Source organism: Mesoplodon densirostris, chromosome 13, assembly GCF_025265405.1.
Source record: "Mesoplodon densirostris isolate mMesDen1 chromosome 13, mMesDen1 primary haplotype, whole genome shotgun sequence".
NCBI classification, from domain to species: Eukaryota; Metazoa; Chordata; class Mammalia; order Artiodactyla; family Ziphiidae; genus Mesoplodon; species Mesoplodon densirostris.
This window is the reverse complement of record NC_082673.1, coordinates 83,242,992-83,270,462: the sequence shown is the minus strand read 5'-3', so window position 1 is coordinate 83,270,462 and position 27,471 is coordinate 83,242,992. Positions and strand designations below refer to the sequence as shown.

At 42.1% G+C, this 27,471-nt stretch overlaps 1 protein-coding gene across 1 annotated transcript in view; it reads left to right on the top strand.

Annotated features, from left to right (window-relative positions):
• ADCY8 (adenylate cyclase 8) overlaps positions 1-27,471 on the top strand; it is a 218,853-nt gene that overhangs the window by 157,522 nt on the left and 33,860 nt on the right. The window contains exons 11-13 of the mRNA XM_060115762.1: positions 1,435-1,524; positions 15,368-15,540; positions 23,391-23,469. Coding sequence (XP_059971745.1) covers positions 1,435-1,524; positions 15,368-15,540; positions 23,391-23,469 — 342 coding nt within the window. The remainder of the gene's footprint in view (positions 1-1,434; positions 1,525-15,367; positions 15,541-23,390; positions 23,470-27,471) is intronic.

Here is a 27,471-nt window from a genome sequence, read left to right as displayed (position 1 = left end):
GGTTCAGCATCTTACCTATGATGTTCTAAGAGTTCATGTTGGATGTGACACATCGAACTCGGATGAATCTCCAACTGCCGTATTTATCATTGTTTTAATTTGGTGACCCACGCTTTAATGATTTCATTTTCTCTCTAGAATGGTAACATAGTCTCTCTAGGCATTTTCTGTGTCTATCCAAATAGTCCGTGTTGTCCATGATTTAGGGATCTAGATTTTAGGAGAGATTTATCTGATCCCAGGTTTTGAACATTGAGGGAGGCTAGTTGAGGCATCGTCTTGTGGCTGAAACCATCATTGTGCCCTTTGGGCCTAAGAGAGGGTCTCCAAGTGTTCAGGGACCCAAACTGTGAACCCCACAATTGTCAGCCCCTGTGTTGGAGGTTTATACTGCCTGAAATCCATTGTCCAAATTGGCCCAATAATTATTTAGAGTATATGTCGCTCAAGCTCTGCGGTTGGTCTTGTAGTAAAGGAATCTATGAAGAAAGAGGGAAATCCCCAAAGAAAAGGGAAACCGTAATCTAATTAAATTCATCATCTAATGAACATTTTATAGATTATGGCAATTGAAAATGGAAGTACTTAGGATCATTGATCACAGACTGCCAAGTCATAGCCAGGATCTCAAGTCTTGATGAATCAGATGTTTCTGGGGTGCAGGATTTGGAAATAAACCCAATGACTCTAGGTCAGGGTTACCTCTGGGGCCAACCGTACCACAGTGGAGTGGAAGTTCAGAGGCTTTGGAGTCAGATAGACCTGCATTCAAATCTCAGCTCCACCACTTACCAGCTTGGCAACCCTGGACAAGTTACTTTGCTTCTCAGAGTTTCATATTTTTCAGTTGTAAAATGGGGATAAAAGTAGTAGCTACATCACAAGGTGGTTGTGAGGCCTTTTTGTACAAAGTGTCTGGCACAGCACGGGCACTCAGCCACCGGTAGCTATGTTTTTCTGAGTGCCACAGAATCTCCTACAGCAATTTCTGGCCTAGGAAATGCCCACCTCCCCAATGCTAAGCGTCTTTCTGGAAAGTGTGCCCCCTTGGATACCTCGAATCTGCCCAGCTGTTGACGTGGAGACAGGCTGTGAGTGTTCCCCAGACCTTTTCTCCTGCCACCTGGCTCTCTCTTCAAAGCTCCACTCCAGTGACCCTCCGGGAGGGGGTCAACAGAGCAGTCTTACCCAGGTTTCGTGACTGGCTTGCAAATGTTTTTTCTGAGCCAGTACTTTCTTTAAAATGAAAGGAAAAATCCCAGCTGGCACTGAATTCTGAAATCAAGTCCCTCTAGGGCCTGGCCTGCTCCAGGCATTGGCCAAAGCCCAACAGCAGTAGCAGAGGACTCCGTCTCCAGCTTACACTGACTTTGTTGTTCCTGTGTGTTTTTTTTTTGTTTGTTTCTTGTTGTTCTTTTTTTTCTTAATCCGCAGCTGTGGTGTGATTTTGACAAGTCGATACCCTTGAAGAACCTGACTTTCAATTCCTCAGCTGTGTTTACAGATATCTGCTCCTACCCAGAGGTATTTATTCACCAGCTCCCCTTGGCGAGACTGGGGCTTAGGTATCTCCACAGCTCCAGATGAGCAGGACTGGCTGAGGGCCTTAGACGTGCTAGCACTCCAGAGGCCCATCTTCCCTCCTCTGCCTCTCCCTCCGTCTTTTCTTCTTCTTCGCCTTCTCTGCCCTCCCTTCTCTCCTTGTATCTTCTGCTTTTCCCTCTGCCTCTTTCCTGCTCGCCCCTCTGCCTCTCTTTCCTGTTTCTCTCTTCCTTATTCTTCTTCCTCCTTTTCTTTCTTCTTCACTTTCCGCTCTATCCACTTTCCTCTTTCCCTTTGCCTTCTCATTTCCTGTAACTCATCTTAAAGCCCTAGAGCAGAATGTGCTGTTATCTCCAACATAGGGTGGGGCACAGAGTTATCGCTCAAAGTTTGCTGCACTGGAAAAGGAAGGATGGAAGGAAGGAAGAAAGGAAGGAAGGAAGGAAGGGAGGAAGGAGGGAAGGAGGGAAAAAGGAAGGAAGAAAGAGGAAATAGAAGGAAGGAAGCTAGCAAATCACAAACGCAGAAAACAACAGCTAAACATAAATCAAAGTGGTATAGAAAATGCCCAGAGCATCACAAACTCAGGAGGTATCCCAACAGGACACTCAACCGTCATATTGTAAGTTTGACCCTCTCTTGGCCACACAGCTACTAGTCTGGCCCTGGGCCTTGGGGTCAGTTTAGGGGGTCAGGCAAAGGACAGTCTTTGGCTCTGTTAAGCCGTGACCCAGACCTTCACATATTGGGATATAAGTTCTGGGTCAGGAGGGAAGACAGTTGGGATGTCCCAGTAGGCCCCAGCCAACCCTATACCTTGAAGACCTTGGGTAGATTTTTATTCTCTGAGACCCCCTCCAACGTGTGGTGGAGGAAAGGCTCTCTGTTATCTCACCTTGGCCCCAGAATTGGTCTGAGAAATGTTCTGAAAAGGAGAGAAAGCCTCACCTCTGACCACAGATATACAGCATCTACTTGATATGCATAACATCGTTAAATCTTCAAGATATGTGGAGGATGCTATTACCATCTCCATGTTATAGGTAATGAAACTAAGGCTCAGAAAGTAGCTTGCTCAGTGCTACTCATGCCTGACTTCCATTCTTTCTCATTTCTCTGCATTCTTCCTCCCTTTCTGTCCTTCCCTTATTAATTCAGTTATTACAACTTAGTACTGCAATTCAAACCATATCTGGCTTATTCTTGAGCTCATACTTATGAACCCAGGCTCCGTCCCTAGGGAAGAACTAGGCTGTTCCTAAGGAAGTCCTGAGCAGGATGGAACTAGCCCTGGTTTCAGGGCTGTGTGGGGCAGACCATGTGCTCTGGGACGTCCTCCCACCAAGTAATGGGTGAGCTCCGATTTTGTAGACTCTGTGGGACACCAGCTCCCTGAGAACTTCTCACTTTGGAGGGCATGAGGAGTGTTCCAAGAGGCAGTAAGCTGGCCAAGAATCAGACATTTAGAGTTGGGCAAACGCTGGATTTCACTCCCAGTTGAGCCCCTTTACTTGGTAGCAGTAGAATCTTGAATCAGTTCATACTCTCTCTGAACCTCAGCTTCCTCATCTGTAAAGTGGGAAAAATAATACCTTCTTCACACAGTGATTGTGGAATTAAAGAATATCATGTTCTTACAGTGCCTACCTAGATGAGGTGGCAAACGTTGAGTTTCTAACATGTGGTCTGACATGAAATTGGTGTTTGTGAAGTACTTAGCTGGACCTCTGAATCAACACTTGATATATATACCCTTGGCCCCAAACTTGAACTCCCAAACTCAGGACCACAGCACACATGGATTTCCCAGTCCTAAGAAAGGGGTGGGTAAGCTTCTGGATCACATAGCTTCATCTCTGTGCCTCCGCAAAATAAGGATGAAAGTAATACCTTCTTGATGGGTTGTTGTGAGGATTAAGTGAATTAATCCATGTAAAGTGTTTAGAGCAACACCTACCACAAAGTGTCTGCTGATTAAATGTCAGCTGTGATTTATTTACTAAGTAAAAAGGTTTAGAGCTTGCACCATCAATATATATTTATCTATAAGTTACATACCTATACCACTGTACTAACATACCATGTACATTATGAAACATACTCATAAAATAGAAATGTTAAAAAGTGAGATAAAATAAATGAGTCCAAGTTTTAATATTTTCCTCCCACAGACAAAGGATCATCTTTCCCAGGGGTCAGAAAACTATGACCACAGGCCAATTTCCACCTGCCACCTGTTTTGTAAAGTTTGATTGGGACAGACACACTCATGTGTTAGCAATGTCTACAGCTGCTTGTATAATAATACAATGGTAGGGCTTCCCTGGCGGTGCAGTGGTTGACAGTCCGCCTGCCGATGCAGGGGACATGGGTTCATGCCCCGGTCCAGGAAGATCCCACATGCCTCGGAGCGGCTAGCCCCGTGAGCCATGGCCACTGAGCCTGTGCGTCCGGAGCCTGTGCTCTGCAAAGGGAGAGGCCGCAACAGTGAGAGGCCCGCGTACCGCAAAAAAAAAATAATAATAATAATACAACGGTAGAGTTGAGTAGCTACAACAGAGGTGGTGTGGCCCACTAAGCCAAAAAGTTTGCTATCTGGCCTATTGACAGACAAGGTTCGCCAATTCCCAACATCCCATCAGGTGCAGGAATTCCACTGGCCTAAAATGTGGGCATCTGGAGTCTCTCCATCACCAGCTACTACAGCAACCTGGTTTGACCCACCATTTGCCATCCTGACATATATGGCCGTGCTTCTCTCCCTAAGGATTTGTCTACCAAACTAGAAGGAATCAAACATTCAAACCTTCTAAAAGGCTTAATCTGCACAACCATCTCCCATCACTCACAAGTGTGTGTCCCCAAGCAAATCACTTCATCTCTCTGAGCCTTGGTTTCCTCATCTGTTTACCGGACCTTTCCACCTCACACGTGAGAAACGATTCTCAGGCCAGAAGCAGTTGATTAAGCTGGATGATGTGACATAAACATGAGAGGCTGTCATCATATATGGTATAAAGTATAGTTTATTTCTGAACTGGAGCTTGCCAATTACTAAAAAAGAGTGAAGATACAGGAAACGACCATGAAGAAAGCCGTGTCCCAACTACAATTTGAGAAGTGTCTAAAAGGGGAGCAAAGAGACATAGGTTTGTAAAGTGAATGACAGGCACATGCACAAACCATTCTCATCATCTCAAACACCAGAATGAGGTTCTCGGGAGGCTCAACGGGAAGATCTTCATTTTACAATCGAGCCCTTTTGTTCTATGTTCTGGCACATTTGAATGACTAGTCAACTATACTTGCAAGAGCAATCAGAGTATGCTATGGTTTTAAAGGGTCCCTGAGAACCAATTTTCCCTAGAAGTATAATCATCTGTGTCTTTGTATCCTGGCACTTTCTGCCATTTCTCCCCCCATGAATTCAGGTCCTACCCAGCCTTCAAGCCTCTCTTTTTCAAGTAGACCCAATCCCTTCAGATTACTTCCTGCCAGCTCACATATCCTTAAGGCATCACCTTAGTACCCTCACTCCATCCTTTCTATAATTTATCTAACTAGAACATTTTTTCCAACCTTTCAAATTTATAAATTGCTTTAAGGAGAAAAGACAGTATTGTATAGTTTTCGACATTACCTTAAGGGCCCAGCACAGGACAGAGCCCACAGCCTATTTAATAGTTTTCCTTTAAAACAGATGTATTGGGCTTCCCTGGTGGCGCAGTGGTTGAGAGTCCGCCTGCCGATGCAGGGGACACGGGTTCGTGCCCCGGTCCGGGAAGATCCCACATGCCGCGGAGCGGCTGGGCCCGTGAGCCATGGCCGCTGAGCCTGCGCGTCTGGAGCCTGTGCTCCGCAACGGGGAGAGGCCACAACAGCGAGAGGCCCGCGTACCGCAAAAAAAAAAAAAAAAAAAAAAAAAAAAAAAAAAAACAGATGTATTTCCAGTGGAGTAGCAGAGACAAGATTTGCCTTGCTACCTGAAACAGCTTAAAAATAAATAAATACGTGAAACAATAGTTTTCAAGACACTGAGCATCAGGTATTGAAGGACAGCAATCCCTGAAAAACAAGAAGCAAATTAAGTGAGCCCTGTGATTGCCAGAGCTGTATCTTGCTCTTTTTTTTTTAATTTTGTGGCCATACCACGTGGCATGTAGGATCCTAGTTCCCTGACCAGGGATCGAACCCACACCCCTGCAGTGGAAGTGCTGAGTCCTAACCACTGGACAGCCAGGAAAATCCCATGTATCTTGCTTTAAGAGATCTTGTTTTCAGACTGGCTCAGGTTGGAAGAACACACACGGAACCCTGTGCACCTCCCGGATTTGAGGAGACAGAGCCGAGCATCTGGGGAGACCAGATGGTGGCTAGAGTTTGTAGGATTCACTACCAGAGGGAAGAGAGTTGCAGAGACAGAGAAAAACTCAGAGATCTGCAGAGGGTCCGATCAGTGCATGCATGTGCGGACGCTAAGCAATGCTTGGGAAAGAACCATCTGAAAGGATTAATGCCCAGCGCTTACACAGGGCTGGGAATAGTGTCTTTTCCCAGCAGCCAGACTGAAAAACATCATAATTCATGGGACATTAAGTAGAGCCCTCAGATGAGTCTTGCTTCAGTAGTATACAGTAATTATCCCTAGATTATATGCTGCTCTATTTCCTCCTAAAACATCTTAGAAGACTGAAAGTCTAAGAAGACTTTTCTTCTTTCTTTTTAAGATCAAACTGTTTATTTTGTGTGTGTGTGCATTACAAAAATGAAAATAAATCCCATCAGATAATGAAATAAACACATAGGGCAATCAGTCTTTAAGTAGGGATAAATTACTGTAAAAGAAATGAGTCCTAGATAGTTTTCCCTTCAAGTCAAGCATTTTGTTGCTTAATAAACTTCTTGTTTAAAGAAATAATAAGAAATATCTTATATTAGAAAATATGAAGTTATATTTCTATATTGGAAAAGAATGTTCATATCAGCCTTCTTTGTAATAGCCAAAAACTGGAAACAACCCAAATGTCTATAAACAGATGAAAGGATAAACAATCTGTAGACTATCCATCCAGTGAACTACTGCCCATCAGTAGTAAGAAATGATCTATGGCTATATGTGCAATAACATGGATGAATCCTAAGATCATTATGCTGAAGGAAATAAGCAAAAAAAAAGTATGCATTTTCATGGTCCCACTGATCTAAAACTCTAGAAAATGCAAATTGATACGTAATAGCAGAAAGAAATCGGTGGTTTCCTGGCTTGGGATGTGGGAGGGAGGAATTATAAGGGGATACAATGAAACTCATGCTGCAAGTGTTCATTTTCTTGATTGTGATGGTTTCACCAACTTATGCAAATACTAAAGCTCATCAAATTGTGTACGTTAGATATATGCAGTTCATTGTAGGTCAATCATAACTCAATAAAGCCATTTAAAAAATTAAGTACAAAAGAGGAATCAGAAAGACAGAGACAAGAGGGAAGCAGAATTACAGAGAGTCTGTTAGAAACCTGTAGTCAGAACATTTTGGCTTAAATTGCAGCTCTGATGCTTATAACTGTGGTCTTGAGCAACTTACTGAAACTCTTTGAACCTCATTTCCACACTGAGGATAACAACTGTGCCTGCCTCACAGGGTTGTCATGAGACTTAGATTGATAGAATATATGTATACACTTACTATAGTTCCTGGTACATAATAAATGCTCATTAAACATCAGTCATCTTGATGATGATGATGAAGATGAGAGAAGAAAGGGGGGGAGTTAAAAGAGGAAGATAAAAGGGAGAAAAAGCAAAAAGGAGCAAAAAAGCAGGAAGAGAAACAATGAAAAGAGAAGAGAGAATCAGTGATAATAAAGCAAATAAGCAGATTTTTTTAAATTCCAAAAGTGACTGTACAAATTGGTGCTCCCCTAAACTCTTGCCTTCATTTCTCAGGTTAACACCTCAGGTAGGAATCAGAACCTTAAGTGATTTTGAAGGAAAATGTATTCATTGTGGTCTAAAATCCCCAGCAAGTATTCAGGATAAAATTAGATTTTCCCAAGCTTCCACAGTGGCTGTCCCACCAAGTAATTGAAACAAAGAATAAGTGTCAAATAGCTCCACTGTAATTTCAGAACTTTTCCTAGTTGAACAGAGGGATCTTATATAAGCTTCTACACTGAGCCAATTTTAGGTTATGGTGCAATACACAGAGGAGATCATTTTGCTTTTTCCCAAATGATAATTAATTTTTGGAATTGCCTTTCCCCACAAAGTGCCAAAAGCCATAATAACACAATATGATCCAAAAAACCATTCCCATCTCACTGAAGCTTAGATTCCAAGGCTTTAAGGACATTAATTGTGCCTGGGAAACAGAATAGGCTTGAATGACAGAGGCTGTGTGGTGACATAGAATGAGCAAGCACTCTTCTTTTGCCATTTACTAGCTGTGTAGCCTTGGGCAAGTCACCTAACCTCTCTGAGCCTCGGTTTCCTCATCTGTATAATGGGATTATTAACAATGCTACCTATCTTATAAGATTGGTTGGGTGACAGATAGAGATAATATACATAAAACGTTCATTGAATGTTAACTTCTTCTCTCCCTCTCTTTCTTGAAGACTTTGGTAACTAAGAGTGAATAGTGCCTTCCCAAGAAGAGATTTGAATTTAAGGAAAAAGATAGGGATGTAACAAATTTTTTTTAAAATGCACAAGACTTTATGCTCTAAACATGAGATTATCTACATAATCGTGTGTACGCCATGTGACTAAAAATCCGAACAGTCCCCAGTTTCATAGCAATATCAATCTCCTATCAATTATTTACAAAATGGTGACCACCATGTGTTGGATCATTCTCAGGGAGCCAGACCCTTCCAGACCCTCACTTGTTGCCCAGGCCAATGGAGTGGCCTTGGAGAGCATGCACATACTCAAACAATGCCACCATGGTCCTCTTTGCTAATTGTTCTTAGCTGAAAGCCTATGCTTCCTAGGTATGTTCAACAATGTCAAGTCGTTATCCTTTGGGAACATATTTAATTTTTGAAAGTCAAGATGAATGATCTGGCTGGACATCACTGTTTAGGAATCAAATACAGAGAGACTGCATTCTTGGTGTTTTCCAAAAATGGACTCTGAAGATAATTTACAGAGATCAGAGCTCAGTCATCAAAGATGCATGGTCAGGATAAGCACATAGTCCCCCAAGGTGACTATGTTGAATTGACCAATAACAATCATCAAGAGAAGCATCATTCTTATATTAAAAAAAATTAGGTAGTGATGTCTTTCCATAAGAAATAGCTATTTCCCTGCTCATTGATTCAGTTTTGCTTCATAGTTATACTGAGTCATCATTTGTGGACATTATTAACATAGCTATGTCTTCCTGTGCATTATTATGAGGTAAAAATAGTGACTGGAGCTGCAATCCCTTCTAGGAAATAACAAGAAGAGTACACCCTCAACCCAAGTCAGACTCAGACAGCACATCTGCTTGTGGAATTTAAATGCAGTTTCAACAGATCTAAGTTAGTAACTCTAAGGTGCTAGAGAACATTCATCATTCTTCCTCTAGTATTGGGGAGGAAAGGGGAGGTCAACCATGGAAACCAGTATCTAGAACAAGCCAAAGCAGAGTAAGATTGTACCAGAGCACCACACACACACAAAATTCCCTTTCCCCTGCCTAATACAACCAGGAAACAGCTTGGAGGGTCAGATCATTTATCTCCACTCAGCACCCAGGGTGGCCCCAGGTTCATGCCAGTCTCATTCCTGGGCCATGAGAGGAGTCAGAGCTCAGGGAGAGGCAGAGAAGCCCTGTCGTTGGCCCATGTGCCCTTCACTGTTCTGCTTGTACCAGACTTGCAATTGCAAAGAGTTAGATTTTGTGTGAATCAGGAAGTTGGAATCTTTTCTTTGAATGACAGTGACTCCCCAAAATTATCTGCTCTCTTTCCTTCTTGTTCTGTGAGTTCATAATGCCATGGGATTTTGGCAGCAACCAAATGGGTACAGACACTCCAGTATATAGTACACGTGTGGGCAGATGCTCAAGCCCTTCTTTGAGTTACTGTGTAAAATTCTTCTTCCTCCTTCTTCTCTAAGAGGAAAATGTGCACATAGAGCTAAGGTAATTTACGATGCATTATGACAATGTCCTGGCATTAGGATGGTGCCTTCCAGCCTGGAACAATCCTTGCTGCCTGACAGGTCCTCAATCAGCGAATGTAGAAAACCGAATGCGTGGTTTAGCTTGTTAAATTCTCACTTCAAGGAAACAGACTATTGCTCCCCTTAGCACTTTGTCAAGACATGGGACTCCAATTTTCTTCAGTACAGACTTAGAAGAAATTCTTAATTTGTAATTTCCCAGCTCAATATATCATCTGAGAGAAGAAAACCTTGAGTATTAAGCAGAGAAGTGTTACAGTACTTCGTCCATCTTCTGTAAAATGGGCATAAGAATAGCACCTGTCCTTGGGTCATTTTAAGGATTAAATAAGGTGAAGCATAATAAAGTCATTCATAGAGTACCTTGCACAGAACACATGCCTAACAAAATGCTTAGTTATTGTTATTGCATCTGTCTTCCACTAACTTACCCCTGATGCATAGGCATCCTCACTGCCAGCTGATCCCCCATCTTACCTAGAGTTCATCTAATATAAGAACCTCTAACCACATAACATCTTCATTGAAGACATTAGTCCATCTTCTACCTACATTTCAACCTAGTTACCAAAATGCCTGTGACCTCTTTTTCTTATTGAGGTACAGTTGATTTACAATATTATATTAGTTTCAGGTATACAACATAGTGATTCAAAATCTAATCCAATTAACATTATTATAAAATATTGGCTATATTCTCTGTGCTGTACAATATACCCTTGTAGCTTATTTAGTTTATACATAGTAGTTTGTACCTCTTAATCCCCTACCCCTATCTTTTTTTAAATTACTTTTTGTTGGAGTACAGTTTCTTTACAATATTGTGTTAGCTTCTACTGCACATCAAAATAAATCAGCCATACATGTACATATATCCCCTCCCTTTTGGATTTCCCTCCCATTTAGGACACCACAGAGCATGAAGTAGAGTTCCCACTGCTATACAGTCATGTTCCCGTCAGTTGTCTATTTATACATAGTATCTTTTTTCTAATTTGGGTACCTTTTTTTCCTAACTAGGGCACCAAAGTGCTGATACCCATTACAGCATCCAATCTTTTTATTTTTCTGATAAAAAAAAAAGTGTCAATACTGGGTCTCTTCTTCCCTCAGAATACATAGCTTATCTGTTCCTTTTCTTAGAAGATCGCTGGAAACTTTGCCCAGTATCTAACATTTCTCATATAAACCCTGGCATTATTATTTTTTAGCATTAAAAGATCTAGGAAGAAGCAGAGAACCCCATTACTAAATGAGATACAGAGTCCTTGGGAATTCAGGGAATACATTTGAATATATTTGATATGGCGTGTTGCAATCAGGTTAAAGGACATTACAGAGAGCAGTAACTCATTTGAATGCTGTGTCGTATGTGTGTACATAGTTTGCATTGTTGTAATTATAGTTTATATAAAATTCTGTGTCCTTATTTCCAGGTGTAAATTATTTTGAAAATATTTTCTCTGTTACCGTTTAAACGCTCCTCTCAAAACCTTTGTCTGTGGGGTTTTTCTTCTTTGGACTATATGTTTTTTCACTACTATCTCCTAATTCCCCTCCTCACACCCCCAACAATCCCTAATCGATGTCCTTACTTCTCTTCTTCCACAGCCCCTCAAACATGATAGTCTCTAAATTTTAGTCTCTCTTCTGTCTTTATTCATTATATTCTTCTTGGGTGGTGTCTTCCACACCTGTGAGCTCAGCTGAACAATGTGTGTCTTGAGACCTCCAATGTCTTCTGAACCACAACCTCGTGTTTGTAGATGCTCACAAGAGTCCTTACTGAATCATCCCTTTGGTACCTGAAGCTTGAGGGACCTAAAACTGAACCTGTTCCCTTTCCTCCATCCTTTTTCTGTTGTTTTTTTTTCTTAGTAGGTTAATCCAAGCTGGGAATGTTAGCACCACTTCTGACTCTTCTCTTTTCCTCACCTCCAAATCACCTTTTATCTCTTAGGGCTAAGCCAAGACCTCTAAGTCTACTGGGTAGATCTCCTACCTTGTCCTTAAATCTTCACTTTTCTCCTTTTTTTTTTTTTTTTTTTTTTGAGGTGCGTGGGCCTCTCACTGTTGTGGTCTCTCCCGTTGCAGAGCACGGCTCCGGATGCACAGGCTCAGCGGCCATGGCTCACGGGCCCAGCCGCTCTGCGGCATGTGGGATCTTCCCAGACCGGGGAATGAACCCATGTCCCCTGTATTGGCAGGTGGACTCTCAACCACTGCGCCACCAGGGAAGCCCAGCTTTTCTCCTTTAATTGCAATCCATCTTGTACTCTTCCCTTCCACAACCTATTTCTAAAGCACTGAGCTAATGAATCCACTACAAACATGAAACCCATTCATGGCTCCTTGTGGAATAAAGTACACACTTCTCCGTGAAACATGCAAGAGTTTTTGCAATGTGGCTTTGCCTCCTATTCCTGCCTTATCACATCTATGAACCCCTATACCTAGGGTCTGTTCAAGGGACACTCTAGGAGCTGTGGACCTTCTAAGTTCCTGAGGTAACTTAAAAGAACACAGACACTATTTGTTGTTTAACAGAAACTTGGGAACTGCACTGAATCCAGCACCCTCCCAAGTTATAGGAAGCATACAGTTGATGGGTCCAGACCCAAATGAAAGAGAAGGGTTTTCACAAAGCTTTCACGAAGTGGTAACACTTCTGTTCTTCTCCCATTTCCTGGTCCCACCCCCACTATTCATTCGAGACACAAAAGAAACAGATGAGAAGCTCCTAATGTTATTTTTCTAGGTGCCTCATTCCTTTGATGTCTTGTGGTTTACAGCATCACCGGAAGGTTCAGCTTTATACTTTAAAGTAGAAAGTTGCCTAAACCATGCAAGGCAGTGAGTGGCCTGATTCCTTTCAATGGATTGGCAAGAACACCCTAACACAATTGGTTGAGGCCACAAAAAGAGAAAGATCCATTCGACCATTGTGCAAATGTGTGACTATATTTAGTTATTACACTTTCAGAAGTCTTATTAGAGAAAGGAGGGCAACACATTTGAAACCTGCCTGCCTATGTTACTAGTTCTACTTAGGATCAATTTTATGATTCTCTAATATACCCAAGGAATTCATTCTCCTATAGCTTTGTTCCTTTATACCTTTCAGTTCCCTCCATTTGGTCCTTCCAGAATGTTCTTCCTGTTCCATTTTCTGTCATGTAAAATCCAATCCATCCTTGAGATCCTGTTCAAACTCAGCTCTCCTATAAAGCCTTCTCCACACTTGCTCCCTCCAGACAGAATGGACTCCTTCTGCCTCTGTTTTCCCATCACATTGGATCACATTCCTGAAAGATCATTTTCCACCAGATGCTACCACTGGCATTTTTGTCTATTTCACATTTTAGTCCATGAATTCCTTTAGACCTGGGCCATCTCTCCCAGTGCCTAGCACCCTGCCGTGATTATGACATGCATGCAATAAATACTGGTTACATTTTTTAAATTTCACTGTTGTGCCCTCATAAGTTTTTGCTCAAGAGCACAATCATTTCATTGACTTTTGACCTAATAAGTGATTCATAATCTGCATTGAAAAAGCCATGCATTACCATTTGTTGTAATGCAGGTAACAATGAAACAGGACCCCTCAGATCTATTCCTCTTTCCTCCATTTGTTAAAATGGAAGATCTTGGGAGTTTCTCTGGATGGAGAAAATAAACTCTGAGCAATGAATTTATTATTGCCTGCTCGCTTCACTCACAGCTTCCTTCACAGAGGCATCAAGATGAGTTAACCTAAAAATCTTGCCAAGGGAAGATCTTAAAGGAGAGTTGAAGAAAGCGTATCATCCTATTGGAGACAAGGACATGATTGGATTTATTAGGAAAGGAAGAGACAAAAGTAAAGGACTCCCCAAACACTGGGCCCCTTAAGGGCAGGACAGCGCCTTATTCATTTCTGAGTCCACCCCCGTGCACCATAAAGGCACTGGTCCTTGGCCCTCAGGGGGGAATTTATTCAGGGTGTTGTCCATATTTGTTGATATCACTGTTTGTTGAAAGTAGACCTGAGTGAGTCAGCTTGACTTAAAAAGTCAGCATTCATGCCTTCAGTAGTTGCTCTGGGATTTCCAGAAATTCTTATGCCTCTGCCCATACAGAAATTGTCTCTTAGTGTAATGGGTGAGGGAAGACAACCAGTTGTTGGAAAGAACCATGCATAACAAGGCTGGAATGGGTTTTAGAAATTATTAAGCCCAGTATGCCCACTAGAGTTACGTTTACATGCACAGGTTGTACCCAGATATCCTAGGTGCCACTTTGTAGTTATGAGAACTTGAACAATTTACTTAAGCTGTCTGAGCCTCAGTTTCTTCACTTGTAAAATGGAAATTATGATTCCCATCTTGACCAGTTACTTTGAAAATTAGAAGACAGTGTGTATAAAAATCGAAGCACCACCACCAAGTGGGCCTTTGATAATGCAAGTTTTGTTCTTTTTTCCTACTGGATACTCAGAATCCAAACCTACCATCCAGTATGATACATGGAATACTTCTATAAGGGAAATGGGTTGTGACACTTCCTACAGAAGGCTGAAATCTAGCTGGGCAGATTGACACCTGGGGGCCACTCCAATATTATAGCCCTTGAGTGGTTCCCAACTGGCCTATTGAGCAGCTACTTCTAATAAGGAGTGGCAGGACTTCCCCCGTGGTCCTGTGGTTGACTCCGCACTTCCACCGCACAGGGGACGGGTTCGATCCCTGGTCGGGCAAGTTCCACATGCTATGCAGGGTGGCCCCCCCAAAAAAAATATGGAGCGACAGATACTATGCTGGGCTGTGAAGGATGCTATGGAGGAATTAGGCCGTATCCAGAAGCACCTGGAGACAAGCATGAAGGCTTCTCAGAGGAGAGGACACCTGAGCTAATGCTTGTGAGAGAAGTAAGGCTTAGTCACATGGATGAAACTTGAGAAACAGGGCACAGGAGATACAAAGCACTGAGGCACGGGAGAGCAGGGAAAGACCTATGGGGGAGAGCCAATAGATAGTGAGGCTGGAACATATGTTGGGATTTGGAAAGTGAAAGGAAATCTGATATATGATGGTCTTGAGAGTTTTGCCATGCAGGAAGGAGAATATAATTTGTGGGAATGGAGAGCAATGAGAAGACTTCAAGTTAAGGAGTGACATGATCAGATCTGTGTTGTGGAAATACTGGATGGAGAATAATAGTGTGTATTCAGTAGGGATTGGGAGCTAGAAGCTGACAGAGCTGCCAGAAAACTGTTGCAAACTGTAGGTGAGAGCTGAAACAGAAACAGGATAGAAGGAGCAAAGTGGATGGATGTGCAATCTCTTAAGGAAGTAGAATCTACAGGCTTAGGATGACTTGGCTGTAGAATGTGAGGGAAAAGAAAGGCAACAAAGATGAGAGACCAAGGTTTCTGGCTTGAGGAATGGTGCAAATGGTTCCCCCAAGAATAGGGAACAGAGGTTTGGGCGGTGGTAAGGAAGTGATGAGTTCAACTTGGGACCTGTTGAATTTGAGGATGGCCTGAGACCTCCAAATGGAGATGCTCAGCAAACATCTGTATGAAGAGACCCACTGGAACCCATGACTAGGAGAACGAGCCTCCCACATTCCTGTTGAATCTGACCACCTCCCTTCTCTGTTTTCAGTACTTCGTCTTCACGGGGGTGTTGGCCATGGTGACCTGTGCGGTTTTCCTCCGACTTAACTCTGTCCTGAAGCTGGCTGTGCTGCTGATTATGATTGCCATCTACGCCCTGCTGACCGAGACCATCTATGCAAGACTCTTTCTGCGCTATGACAACCTGAATCACAGTGGAGAGTAAGTGCCCATCACTGTGTTCAAAAAGTGCTCAACTTTCAGTGGGAAATGGAACCATTGGGAAAACGATCGAGGTAGAGTTATCAAAATTTGGGGACTTAAGGAATATCAACATATTTCTTGTTGGGTACACTCTCTGGATTACCAGTTTAGGCAAAATTCCTAGTTTTCCATTTTATCCTGTATATTCATTACAGATTGATTAATGAATTAAAGTTTGGACTAAACCATAGCTCAGGTCTCCCCAGATCTAATAGTTGATGACTCCTTCAACTTTAATAGCTCTAAGATTTGTAGGGTCTGATTATAATTTTGCTGTAGCACTATTAGTAATAGCAGACATTGTGCATTGAGCAGTTACTATACTCCTTGCATTTTGTTATTTTTGAAATATAGAAAAATACCAAAAATTAACTTAGCCTAGATTCCTTAGAGAACAGAGCCTGAGGCAAGCATGAAGTGCTAATGCAAACCCAGGGCAGCAAAACTGAGGGAAAAGAGACGTGAAGAAGAAAAGGATGGGAAGCAAATACAAGTAAATGCCATGTTGTGCTGACCCCATGAATTGCGAAGCTGGTGCCTTGGAAGATGCGTTCATTTGGCCAATTGAAGTATCTCTAGGGAAGGTAGGGAAGTGTCACAAACAGAGGAGGGGAGAGGAATCTACTGGCTCCTGCCCTCCTCTTTCTCCCATTAGTCTCAGTTCATCTCTGGATGTACTTACTGGTGACATCACTTGGCCATTTCCACAGCCCTTGGGGAAACCAGATCCCACAACTGCCTTATGGAGCTTCATGGGAGCCAGAAGTGATGGAAAGAGCCAGACACTGAGCATGTTGCTGATTGGCCTCGGGGGTGGGAAGCACATTGGTCTCACTGAGACCAGAACAGGTGGCCAACAGGCTGAGAGAAAGATGAGGTCAAGTTAGTTCAAGAAGGGACTTCCCTGGAGGTCCAGTGGTTAAGACTCTGTGCTTCCACTGCAGGGGGTGTGGGTACCATCTCTGATCAGGGAACTAAGATCCCACATGCCATGTGGTGCAGCCAAAAGCTTTTTAAAAATTAAAAATTGAAAATGAAAATGAAAAAAAAAGCTAAGATAGTTCAAGAAGCCTCAGAAAATGTGCCTGATGCTAATAATGTGCACATCTATGAACCAACCCCTGGAAATAAACAATGCTAGCAATTAGTCATGTTTCTTTCTGCATTTTTAAAAGGATAAGGTTATTTCAGATATTGTTGAAGTTCCCTTTCCCAGCATTGCTCTTTTATCCTCCTCCCAAGAGTCAACTTCTAATGCACTTAATATATATGCTTCTTATCCATGTGTTTTATATATATTTAGTTTTGTCTGTATTATAAGTTATTTATAAAATTCTTGTGTTGCCATGCAATATAGTATTTTTTAGATGCATCCAGCTTCATATCTACAGATCTGATTCATTTTATTTTTTTGAATTTTATTTTATTTTATTTTTTATACAGCAGATTATTAGTTATCTATTTTATACATATTAGTATATACATGTCAATCCCAATCACCCAATTCATCCCACGCACCCCCCCACTTTCCCCAAAAATATGTTTATCCTTTGACCTATTAAAAGGTTATCAGTACTTCAGTGATCATCATTGAAAATGTCTCCTGGGGTTTCGATCTTAAAGCACACTAGCTGGAGTATAGGGTATCTGCATTTTCCATGTTTTAAAATATTGCCAAATGGCTCTCCAACAAGATTGGAACAATTTCTCTCTTATAGGCAGCGGTCCTTGTAATTCTTATTGAATTCTTGAGTGAGAATTTTATCTCATTATTTTCAATAGTATTTCCTTGATCATGAGTAAATTTGTGCATCATTTTTGTTGTTGTTTATTGACCATTTTCAGTAAACTTCCAGGTCATGTCTTTTGCCTGGTTTTTTATTAGGTGGTTTGCCTTTTTCTTACTAGATTTGTAAAGGTTCTTTACAAATTCTAGGTACTAATTTGTGTCTGTTACACATCTGCATCATCCACTTTATATCCGCTACCTTATTTAACCCTCACGGCAACCATCTGAGGAACACAGGCTCAGAGAGCTTCAACAATCACCCGGTTACACATGGCCAGTAGGTAACAGATCTGGATTCAAACTCAGGTCTTTCTGGCTCCAAATTCCATGTTTGTAAATAATGCATACATCTCTCTTAAATCAAGATGAAGAATCTCTCACCATATGCCCAGGGTTCAAAGAAAGTCAAAACAGTTTCAAATAAGGTAAAATAGTTAGTGCCAAGAGATGTCCCATGGCCAAGCAGAAGCCAGCACAAAAGACAGCCAAGAGATTTATGAACCAAATAGGCCACATTGGTAGTAGAAATAAAAATTAAACCATCTAAAATATATTCATTCAGAGGAAAACACAGCACTAATGGAACAAGCCAGGGCTTTGGCTTCAGATCCACACTCTGTTGCATTGGAAAGTCTCTCCCCAACTCTGGACCTCACTTTACCCATCAGTGAAGTGGAGTAACTACACTCTGGTATGGGACTGCGTGAGGCTCTGATGAGCCTGGCACATAGTATGTGATCAGTATCTGTTCATTCTTATCCCCTCCTTCATTTTTAGGAGAAAGATTTAGCTCTGACTTCTGTTTTGAGGTCTTAAGGAAAAACTGGTAGTTAAATTGTTAAGTAGGGTCATAAGAGTAAAGCATAATCCCAAATTCATTGCTGCTGACATTCAAGTGCTTTTTTCAGCTTCTTCCTGACTCAAGGTCAATTATCGGTTAGTCTTGTATTCACTCACACTCTGCTATCAACAGAATTAAATGAATAAGGAACGGAAGAGTTTTTTCTGCCTTCCCTCTCAGCTGCGTTATAAGTCAACGGGTCAGAAGTCAAACTGTGGATCCGTTTGGCAGTCACAGTCTGCTCATGCTGCTGGAATTTAACCAACCCCGTAGGAGTTCATATTGGTTCAAGGCATTTCTGCTGGTTGTTCCTGAGGGTCAGTTGCCTGGGAAAGTACAGAGAACCTGGCACAGGGCAGCCTGGCTGCATCCACACCGAGATGATCCCAAATACTGAGACTCTCTATCGTCTCATGAGGCCCCTCCCTGACAACCCCTGTCTCCGTGGATGACACTGAGCCCAAAACAGGGGAGGCACCCAATATCTTATCAGTCCCTAAAGATTCATCCTCCACAGCATCCCTTACAGGGAAGACTACATCATGACATTTGTGGGTACAAGTTTAGGAGCTAAACCACCTGTATTCAGATGCCATCTCCACCATCAACCAGCTGTGTGATCTTGAGTAAATTAATTAAAAGTGACGACCTCTCTAAGCCCTGCTTTTCTCATCTGTAAAGTGGGGATGATAAGAGTTCCTATGTTGTAGGAATATATGAGACATCAAATGTGATCATGGAAACAGCACAAGGTCTGGCATAGCATAAGCACTTGATGAATACTAACGATTATTATCAGACATGACCCCTTCTATACCACAAATACTGCTGTTCTAGAAATATCCCTACTACCATCTCTGGACTGCGGTACCCTACCTGATCCCCCAGCCTGCACTCTCAATCCACCCTCCTCAAAGCCGTCAAAGCCATGTGGTCAACACATTATCCTTCTTAAAATCCTTAAGGGTCTCCCTATTGCCTCTAAGGAACAAAAAGTTCAACCTGCTTGTCAAGAACGTCCAAGCTCTCCCTGGAGTCCCATCGACTCCTCCACCCTTATCTCCTGCAGCTCCACAGGTCACCATTTATAGCCCGTATTCTAGCCACGGGAAACCATGAGCCAGTTACCAGATTCTGCACACAGCTCCCCCGCCAACCCATCATACTTAAGGCCCTCCCCCCTCAGGGAAGCCCACTCTGATCATTCCTCATTTTCTAAGCTGTGCACATAATTTTTTATCATTGCACTTATCTCTGTCTGTTCCAATCTTTAATTGCCATGTCTTCCTCTTCCATTAGAATAGAAGTTTTGAGAGCAAGGGCCATTGCTCATGTTCATATTTTTGGCACTTAGTGGAGTATCTGGCAGCAGGTGTCCAATTAAATGTTTGTTGAATGAAATATGAGATGAATGAGTGACTGATGGAAATATTATTTCATTTAGAATCATATTACACCATTAGTTCACAGTAAGCTAAGTGTCCTCCATCTACAACCCTATGATTTTTGCTCACCATTACCCATAAACCTTGTGCTCCCCATCCTGTAAACACAATTTGCTTTTGGACTTAAGTGTCATACCTTTGTTGTGGGCTTTCGTAGGCCCTGCAGATTCACAGATGAATACGACACTTAAGGAGCTTAGAGGCAAGTATTTATAAGTAAGTGCATGTAGGAGGGCATGATAGCTACAGAAAAAGCATCGTTGAGATCTGGATTGATAGCCAGCCTTCACCATTCACTAGATCTGTGAGTTGGAGTGTATCGTTTAACATCTGAGTCTCAGTTTCTGCTTTACTAGAATAGGGATAATAATATTTTAAGTGTTGCTATGACAATTAAAGCAGGCAATGTATGCAAAGTGTTATTAGGGGTATGACAAAATCAGCCCTAAGCAAATGCAGTCATTAATATGGCAACAGAATAAAAGATAAATTCAAACTGGCTGGTTTATTTTGGATTTCATGAGGGGAAGTGGGAGCTAATAGCTACATTAAGATTTGGCTTCAGGTGCTCAGTCGCTAATGCTCCAAACTTGGTGCCTGAGATGTGAATTCTCATCCTGGCTGGGACACAAATCAGCTGCGTGACCTTAAGCAAGTGCCTTCTTCTCTCTGGGCCTCATTTTCAACCAATAAATTAAAAGGCTTGCAAGGACTATTATATTATGTATGGTACACATAATATGGAATTGGATGAATCCATTAAATTCACATTGTAAAGTATTTAATTACACGGAATTATTTTCATAATACATACTAAGTACAAAAGTAGGTTACAAAACAGTATGAACCATACAGTTCTAAATTTGTAAACATGAATCTATTTTTGCATAAAGGAAAAGGAAATGACAGACACTGAGGTGATTCCAAAATATTAACCATTGTTTTCTCTGGGTGGTAGGCTGAAGGATAATTTTTATTTATATTTTTTTATTTGTGAATTTGTATTAGCTTCCAAATTCACTACAACTAGAATGAGTACTTCTATAATGATTAACATTCAAATTAAATGTGAATTTTTGTAAGACATCAGATAAGATGATCCTTAAAGATTGTGGTATCCTTGAGAATCACATTATTCTACGTGTTTTCACTTAATGTGTCCTTTTCTATGAGCATAGGGAGAGGATAGTATTAATTTAGTAATTTTGTTAATACAAATAAATTAGTTCAAAATGTCCTGGGTTTTATGTCTCTGCCACCCAATATCTAGCAGATATTGTACAGATTTCAGCCATTTGGCTCTCTTTGGAATTTCTTCAAATAGTCATAGAAGCTACAAAAAAAAGAAAAAAGAAAAAATCCCTTCTAAATTCAAATCACAGTTCTTTCTGGATGTTCTTTGGCCAGGCTGACTTACTGTGCATATTTTGTAGTCTCTACTCAGGTCATATTTTTTTCCATCTGAAATACATCCTGAAGACTCAAAGACCATTCATAATTTTCCTTTACTTCTCTTCTGAATTTGATTTGCCATCTCTCTATTTTTAGTCAAGCACTGCTTTCAAAATGATTCAAGAGGTGTTTATGTTTTCTCTTGAAAGTGTGTTTTAAGTGATAAATTGCTGAGCTTTAAAAAGTCTTCTGCATCACAAAGAAAAGGATATCAGAAGTGCCCGTCAGAGCAGGAGTTTATTCACGTGGAGCTAACATAGGACATCTCCCATTCAAACTAAGCCGTGTGAACGAGTGATTTTGTAAAATGCCACCACCAGGGGCAAGATGATGTGCTGGGAGCTTTAGGGGGTAAAGAGAGGGAGACATGGGCCACACGCCATGCCAAACACGTTACCAAGATTTGGTCAATTAAGTCTCACAATTAGGGAGGTAAACGCACTTAGAGTCTTTCACAGGGCAACAAACTGAGGCTCAGAGATATTAAGGGGCTTGTCCAAGGTCAAACCACTGGTCAGCAACAGACCTGAGATGGGAAGCTGGGTCTGCATGACTACAAAACTCACGACTTTTATTATTTTGTCAGGAGTCCACAAACTTCAGGGGCCAGAGAAGTAATTGACATGAAGGAAAGGGTGGTACTGGAATGTGCCTGTTCCCCAAAGCAAGCACTATGGTGACTGTGACTGAACGAATGAATAAATGAGTCCTAGTGCTTAAAATTCTCGATTGACAATAGATGGCTCACAGTCCAACACTCTTCACTTCAGCCCTGGTGGTGGACAGCTCTAATAGATCTGAGTCTGCGTGTGGCCTCACTTGTTATATGATATTTACTTATCCTCCCTACACTAGAGGCTTGTTAACCAGCTAGCTAAGCAAGATATATGTCTCATACCTATAGAATGCATCCCACCTTTTCCTCCCAAAGTCTTATCGACCTTTAATATTCAGCTCTTGAGTCTTCCCTGAATATCCAGCCTGGGTTACTTTCTCTTCCCATATATTCCTATGGTAACAAGAGTGTATCCCTACTAGGCAGTGTATCATGTTATGAAATTATCTGTCTGTTTGGTTCTTTCCTTTTCTGAACTGTTTTGAGGGCAAAGACAATGTGCCTTCTTCAGTTCTGTATCCTAGCATGTGCCTAGTACATAGTAGATGCTCAATAATTATATGCTCCACTGGAGCTACAGAAAAGAAATATAATAGTGAGTTTTATCTTTTATTAGCATCTTATCTCCAAGGAAAAGCAGATGGAGCTAGGAATTCACAAATCTGAATCTTGTTTCAGCCCACAGCGTTCCTTGGTCCCCTGGGTCCCTATGTGCACAATACCTCCCCAAGAGAAAGCACATTTCCATTCCTAAGTCCCTGTTCTACCTGGAGAGCTGGACTGGGGCTGGCCCTGTGTAAGCTGAGAGGGTCTTTTAGCATAAAGCTAGGTGAGAAGCTGGCCTTGGCAGCTGGGATCATGCTCCCATTTCCCTAAGCCCCATGCTACTCATGCTGGTCTCCAGTGAGAATAGAAAAGGGAAAGCTGGAGATTGCCTGGGTGCAGCCATATTAGTGCCCATTCTACTCTCTCTGAGCACTGCGTCTCATCCACGATGGCCCCATTGTGTCCTTAACCACATCAGAGTTAAGTTACCTCTGAGTGAGTTCTGAGTATATGTATGCTTGTGGTTGGGAAGCTATAAAACAAAAGAGTAATGTGATCTGGCTTTAGTGATAAAAAATATTTTAGCAGCCATGTAGAAGAGAGATCAAAGAGGGTAACAACAGTGCCCAAAATTGAAATAGGAATTTATATGAAAACCTAAGTGTGATTCTTATAGCACTTAGAACAGGGGCTGCCACATAGCAAGTACCTTGCCTGCCTCTTAAATAGGATAACATCTAAAGAAAAAGAGGGGATGTTTGTCTTCACATGGATTTTGGTGATAAGAAAGTATAAGAGCTCTTTGAAATCTAGAAAAAGTGTTTTGCAAATAGAAGACATCATTATTAATGTAAGTTCATTGTCTAGATGCTGGATTCTGAGTCTCCCAGCAGGTATGATCTATGTGACCTCATACCCTTGGGGATCAACTGAGTTCTGAATTAGCCTGTATGAAAGCCTTATAGAGAAGCCCCTATCATATAATGGGAGCTCAAAAAAACAACTGCTTCTCTCTTTTTAATCCCACTCCAGTCTGAACCAGTTTCCTAATGGGCCTCCTTGAACTCCCTCCATGGTTGTCGATAACCATGCCACCATTTGCATTTCTTCTTCCAACAGAGATTTCCTGGGGACCAAGGAGGCGTCACTCCTGCTGATGACCATGTTCCTCCTCGCTGTCTTCTACCATGGACAGCAGGTAATCTGACATTTCCCTCTAACTGCCTTGGATTACCTGGCATTTCCCATTGCCATAAAATTCACCTGAGAGGCAGCCACTCATCTCTGCAATAAATGACTTCTAGTTGCTTGCATCAAGTGGTGATTCTTTTTTTTCCTTCTTCTTCTTCTTTTTTTTGTGTTTTTTTTTGTTTGTTTTTTTTGTTTGTTTGTTTTTTTTCCTTTGGCCTCACTGCATGGCTTGCAGGATCTTAGTGTCCTGACCAGGGGTTGAACCCTGGGCCCCGGCAGTGAAGGCGCCAAGTCCTAACCACTGAACCTCCAGGGAATTCCCAGCAAGTTGTGATTCTTAAATAATCAATTCCTAGTATGCACCACTTGATAAAAAACTAAGATGGAGATGATTTAGAGAGCAATATGGTTTTCATTCCCTTTAGATATATCTCTTTCAATAAAACCATTGTTAAAAAAAAAAAAAGATGGGCTTCCCTGGTGAAGCAGTGGTTGAGAGTCTGCCTGCCAATGGAGGGGACACGGGTTCGTGCCCCAGTCTGGGAGGATCCCACATACCGCAGAGCGGCTAGGCCCGTGAGCCAGGGCCGCTGAGCCTGCACGTCCGGAGCCTGTGCTCCACGATGGGAGAGGCCACAACAGTGAGAGGCCCACGTACCGCAAAAAAAAAAAAAAAAAGAGCTTTCTATTTCTGCCTGAGGCAAACTGGGACCCCTCCCAGTTCTATTACTATAGGAGTTGTGTAAACTAGGTAAACATTCAGGTTTGGGGTTTTTTTGTTTTAATTTTTATTTTATACTGAAGTATAGTTGATTAACAATGTTGTGTTAGTTTCAGGTGTACAGCAAAGTGATTCAGTTACACATATACCTATATCTATTCTTTTTCAAATTCTTTTCCCACTTAGGTTATTCCAGAGTACTGAGCAGAGTTTCCTGTGCTATACCGTAGGCCCTTGTTGGTTATCTGTTTTAAATATAGCCGTGTGTACATGTCAACCCCAAACTCCCAATCAGGTTTGAGGATCATCCAGGCCAAGGTTCCAATCCTGCCCTGCCTCCCAGAAATGTGTGGCCTTGGGCAAGTAACTTACCTCCCTGAGCCTCTGTTTCCTCCTCTCTAAAATAAGACAGTAATACCTGACTAGGGCTGTTTTGAAGCATCATTTGAGATGATTGTATGCAGCATTTTGAGCACTGCCTTACAGAAATAGAGGAAGTGCTTCATCACTGATTTGTCCTGAGTAGGTAAAGTGCCTACCGTATCGATGCCACTTCCCCATCTGCCAGGATCTAGGGTGGGCGCCATGGATAGCGCTGTGCAAAATCCCATCCCTGGCCCCAAGGGCTCCTGTCTCCTGGAGGAGAGCGGACCCTAAATAATGCAATGGGGGATGTGCTATGTGTGAACCAGACTTGTTCAAGGACTTCAAGAGTCAAAGAAGCAGGAAATTATTCTGCATGGGAGCGTCATAACAGGCTTCACCCAAGAGGTGTCACCTGTTCTCCATGACCGGTACGATTTCTCCATGCAGACTCAGACCATGAATTCAGTAACATTCCTCACCTGGGGAGATTCTCACTTTCTGGTAGAGCCAGGCCCTGTCTGCTTCACTGCTGTGCTGTGGATCCCAGTCCATCTCTCTTTGTGCGTGCTTCGAAAAAGTAACCAGGAAAGGAAGAAAACAAAACAGGAAGACTATCAGCCAGAGCAGAAATAGAAACATACCACTGAGAAATCACCATGGAGACAGGGAGGTAACGCATCCTGAGAAACCAGGGATGAAACAGCTAAAAACCTAGAAGCTAGAGATACATACATAAGGTATTTGTGATAAAGCAGGATGGTAAAATGTAGTCAAGGGGAAAAAGGAGTAAATAAAACTTGGCAATCGAAGAAAAGGGGGTAAGAGTTAATATACATCAAGCTCCTACTATGTGCCTGGCACTTCACCTGTGTTATCTCATTGGATCCTCTCAACAACCCTAATGGTCGTTATTATGGATCCTGTTTTACAGATAAAGAAAGTCAGGCTACTCAGCTAGTAAGTGAGAGAACTAGAATTCAAACCCAGATCTGTCTCCAAAGCCCACCTTTCCACTTTCTAGATTGGGGAAAGACAGAAGGAATTGTCTGTGTATCTTCACAATGCCAAGGGCGTTCAATCCTGCAATATGACCTTACCTTGCTTTTCAATTTTAGCTGAATTTATGGTGAAACAATAAGCCAAATGTCAAAGTCTGGCCATTTGCAGAATTCCTATATTTAGGTCTTAATGGTTTTCTATGACAGCTGGGGTCATGTCCTCCACATCTTGATGGCTTCTAGTTACAGGAGAGGACTCCTTAGTCTGACATGCAAATGACAACCCATTTGAGGGCTGTGAAGACAGAATCAGACAAGGCAATCCTATAGAAAAACATACGTTCACTCCATCACACAGGTTGTAAACTGACAAGTGAGAAATTCTCAGACATAGCCAAGAGAGAGCAAGTTCAGAGTAGGGGTCTTCGTTCCATAATGAGAAGGATGTTTCTATCTTCTCTGTCACCTTAAGGAATTACTTTGTCCCCTCTCAGTGCTCCCTTCCTTTCTAACATTCTGATTCAGTTTATTCTACTATCCGTTTGTCCTGGGAAAGCAGATAACCTCATCACATGAAGATGGATATAAAGTAAGAATGTATACGTGAATAGTGAGGGCCTGAGTGCTCAAGTGATATCTGATTACTTTTTTCTTTTTAACTTTCAAAAGGTTTTGAAATTATGTAACCACATCGCATAACTGTAGCGGTTACAGATGTAAGCCTGGGAGTGGGGTAGGTGATATCCAAACCCCAACTCTGCCGCTCAGGAAATACGTGACCTTCAGTAATTTACTTAATTTTCTGTCTCAGTTTTCTCACCTATAAAATGGATATAATAACAGGTTTTATAAGTTTGTTATATAGTGTTACATGAGAATATGATTATAATATACCTCTACCAGTGGTTTGCACGTAGAATAAGTGCTCAAAAGTTGTGAGCTATTAATAGTTTACTCTGAAAGCAGGAGTCTGAGACAAACAGGGAAGTCCCGGGTGGTCCAGTGGTTAGGACTCTGTGCTTTCACTGCTGAGGGCCCGGGTTCAATTCCTGGTCGGGGAACTAAAATCCCACAAGCCGTGCAGCACAGCCAAACAAACAAACAAACAAACAGTGACAACAACAACACAACAAAGAAGAGAACACGACAAACAGAGAAAGTGTTATTATCCATTTGGTCCCAAGGCAGGAGCAGAGACTCAAGTCACTTGCGGTCACAAAGACAATAAGGAGGACCAGACAGAAGCAGGCATCCAAATGCTTGAACTTCTAGGTCCATTCACTTTCCACTGTGTTCCCCTGCCTGTCTGTTAGAGGATGCTTTCTGCAGGAGTGCGTCACTTCGAGTGTCATTTCATAACATCCATCAGAGTCCTGTTCATCTGGATCAAGTCCATCTGCTCCTGGGTTTGCTACCAGCTTCCACCATTTTCCCTTGTGACTCAGAGGCCCTCTATTTTTATTAAAGGCTGAATAATCCCCATTGATGCCTGGTATGCAGCAGCATCCCAGTGGGAGCATGTGTAATGTTACATCTCCAGAGTGACGGAGGCGGTTATGTAACTGCATAATCGGGGAAGCTCATCCTGCACACATGTGGAGCGATATGCCAAACACCCACTCCTCTGAGGCAGGTGAATATCCCAAATGTTGCACAGAAGAGAGCAGACAGCCAGGTGCCTCCTACCTCGTGCCTGATTCACGCACAGCCTTGAGATTTGGGCTTTGCCTCAGCATCTCCATTTAGAGCAGAGGAAGTCACACCCGTGCACGGAGACAGAGATTAAGGAGGTCAGGTCTCCAGTCACTTACTTCTAGGTCTGATAAAGACAGGCACTGGAATTGTGCAGCTTAGAAAGAAAGACCCAAGCCTTGGAAGGAAATTCTTAACTTTGCATCCCAGCCATGCTGCTGGGAGAATAGGT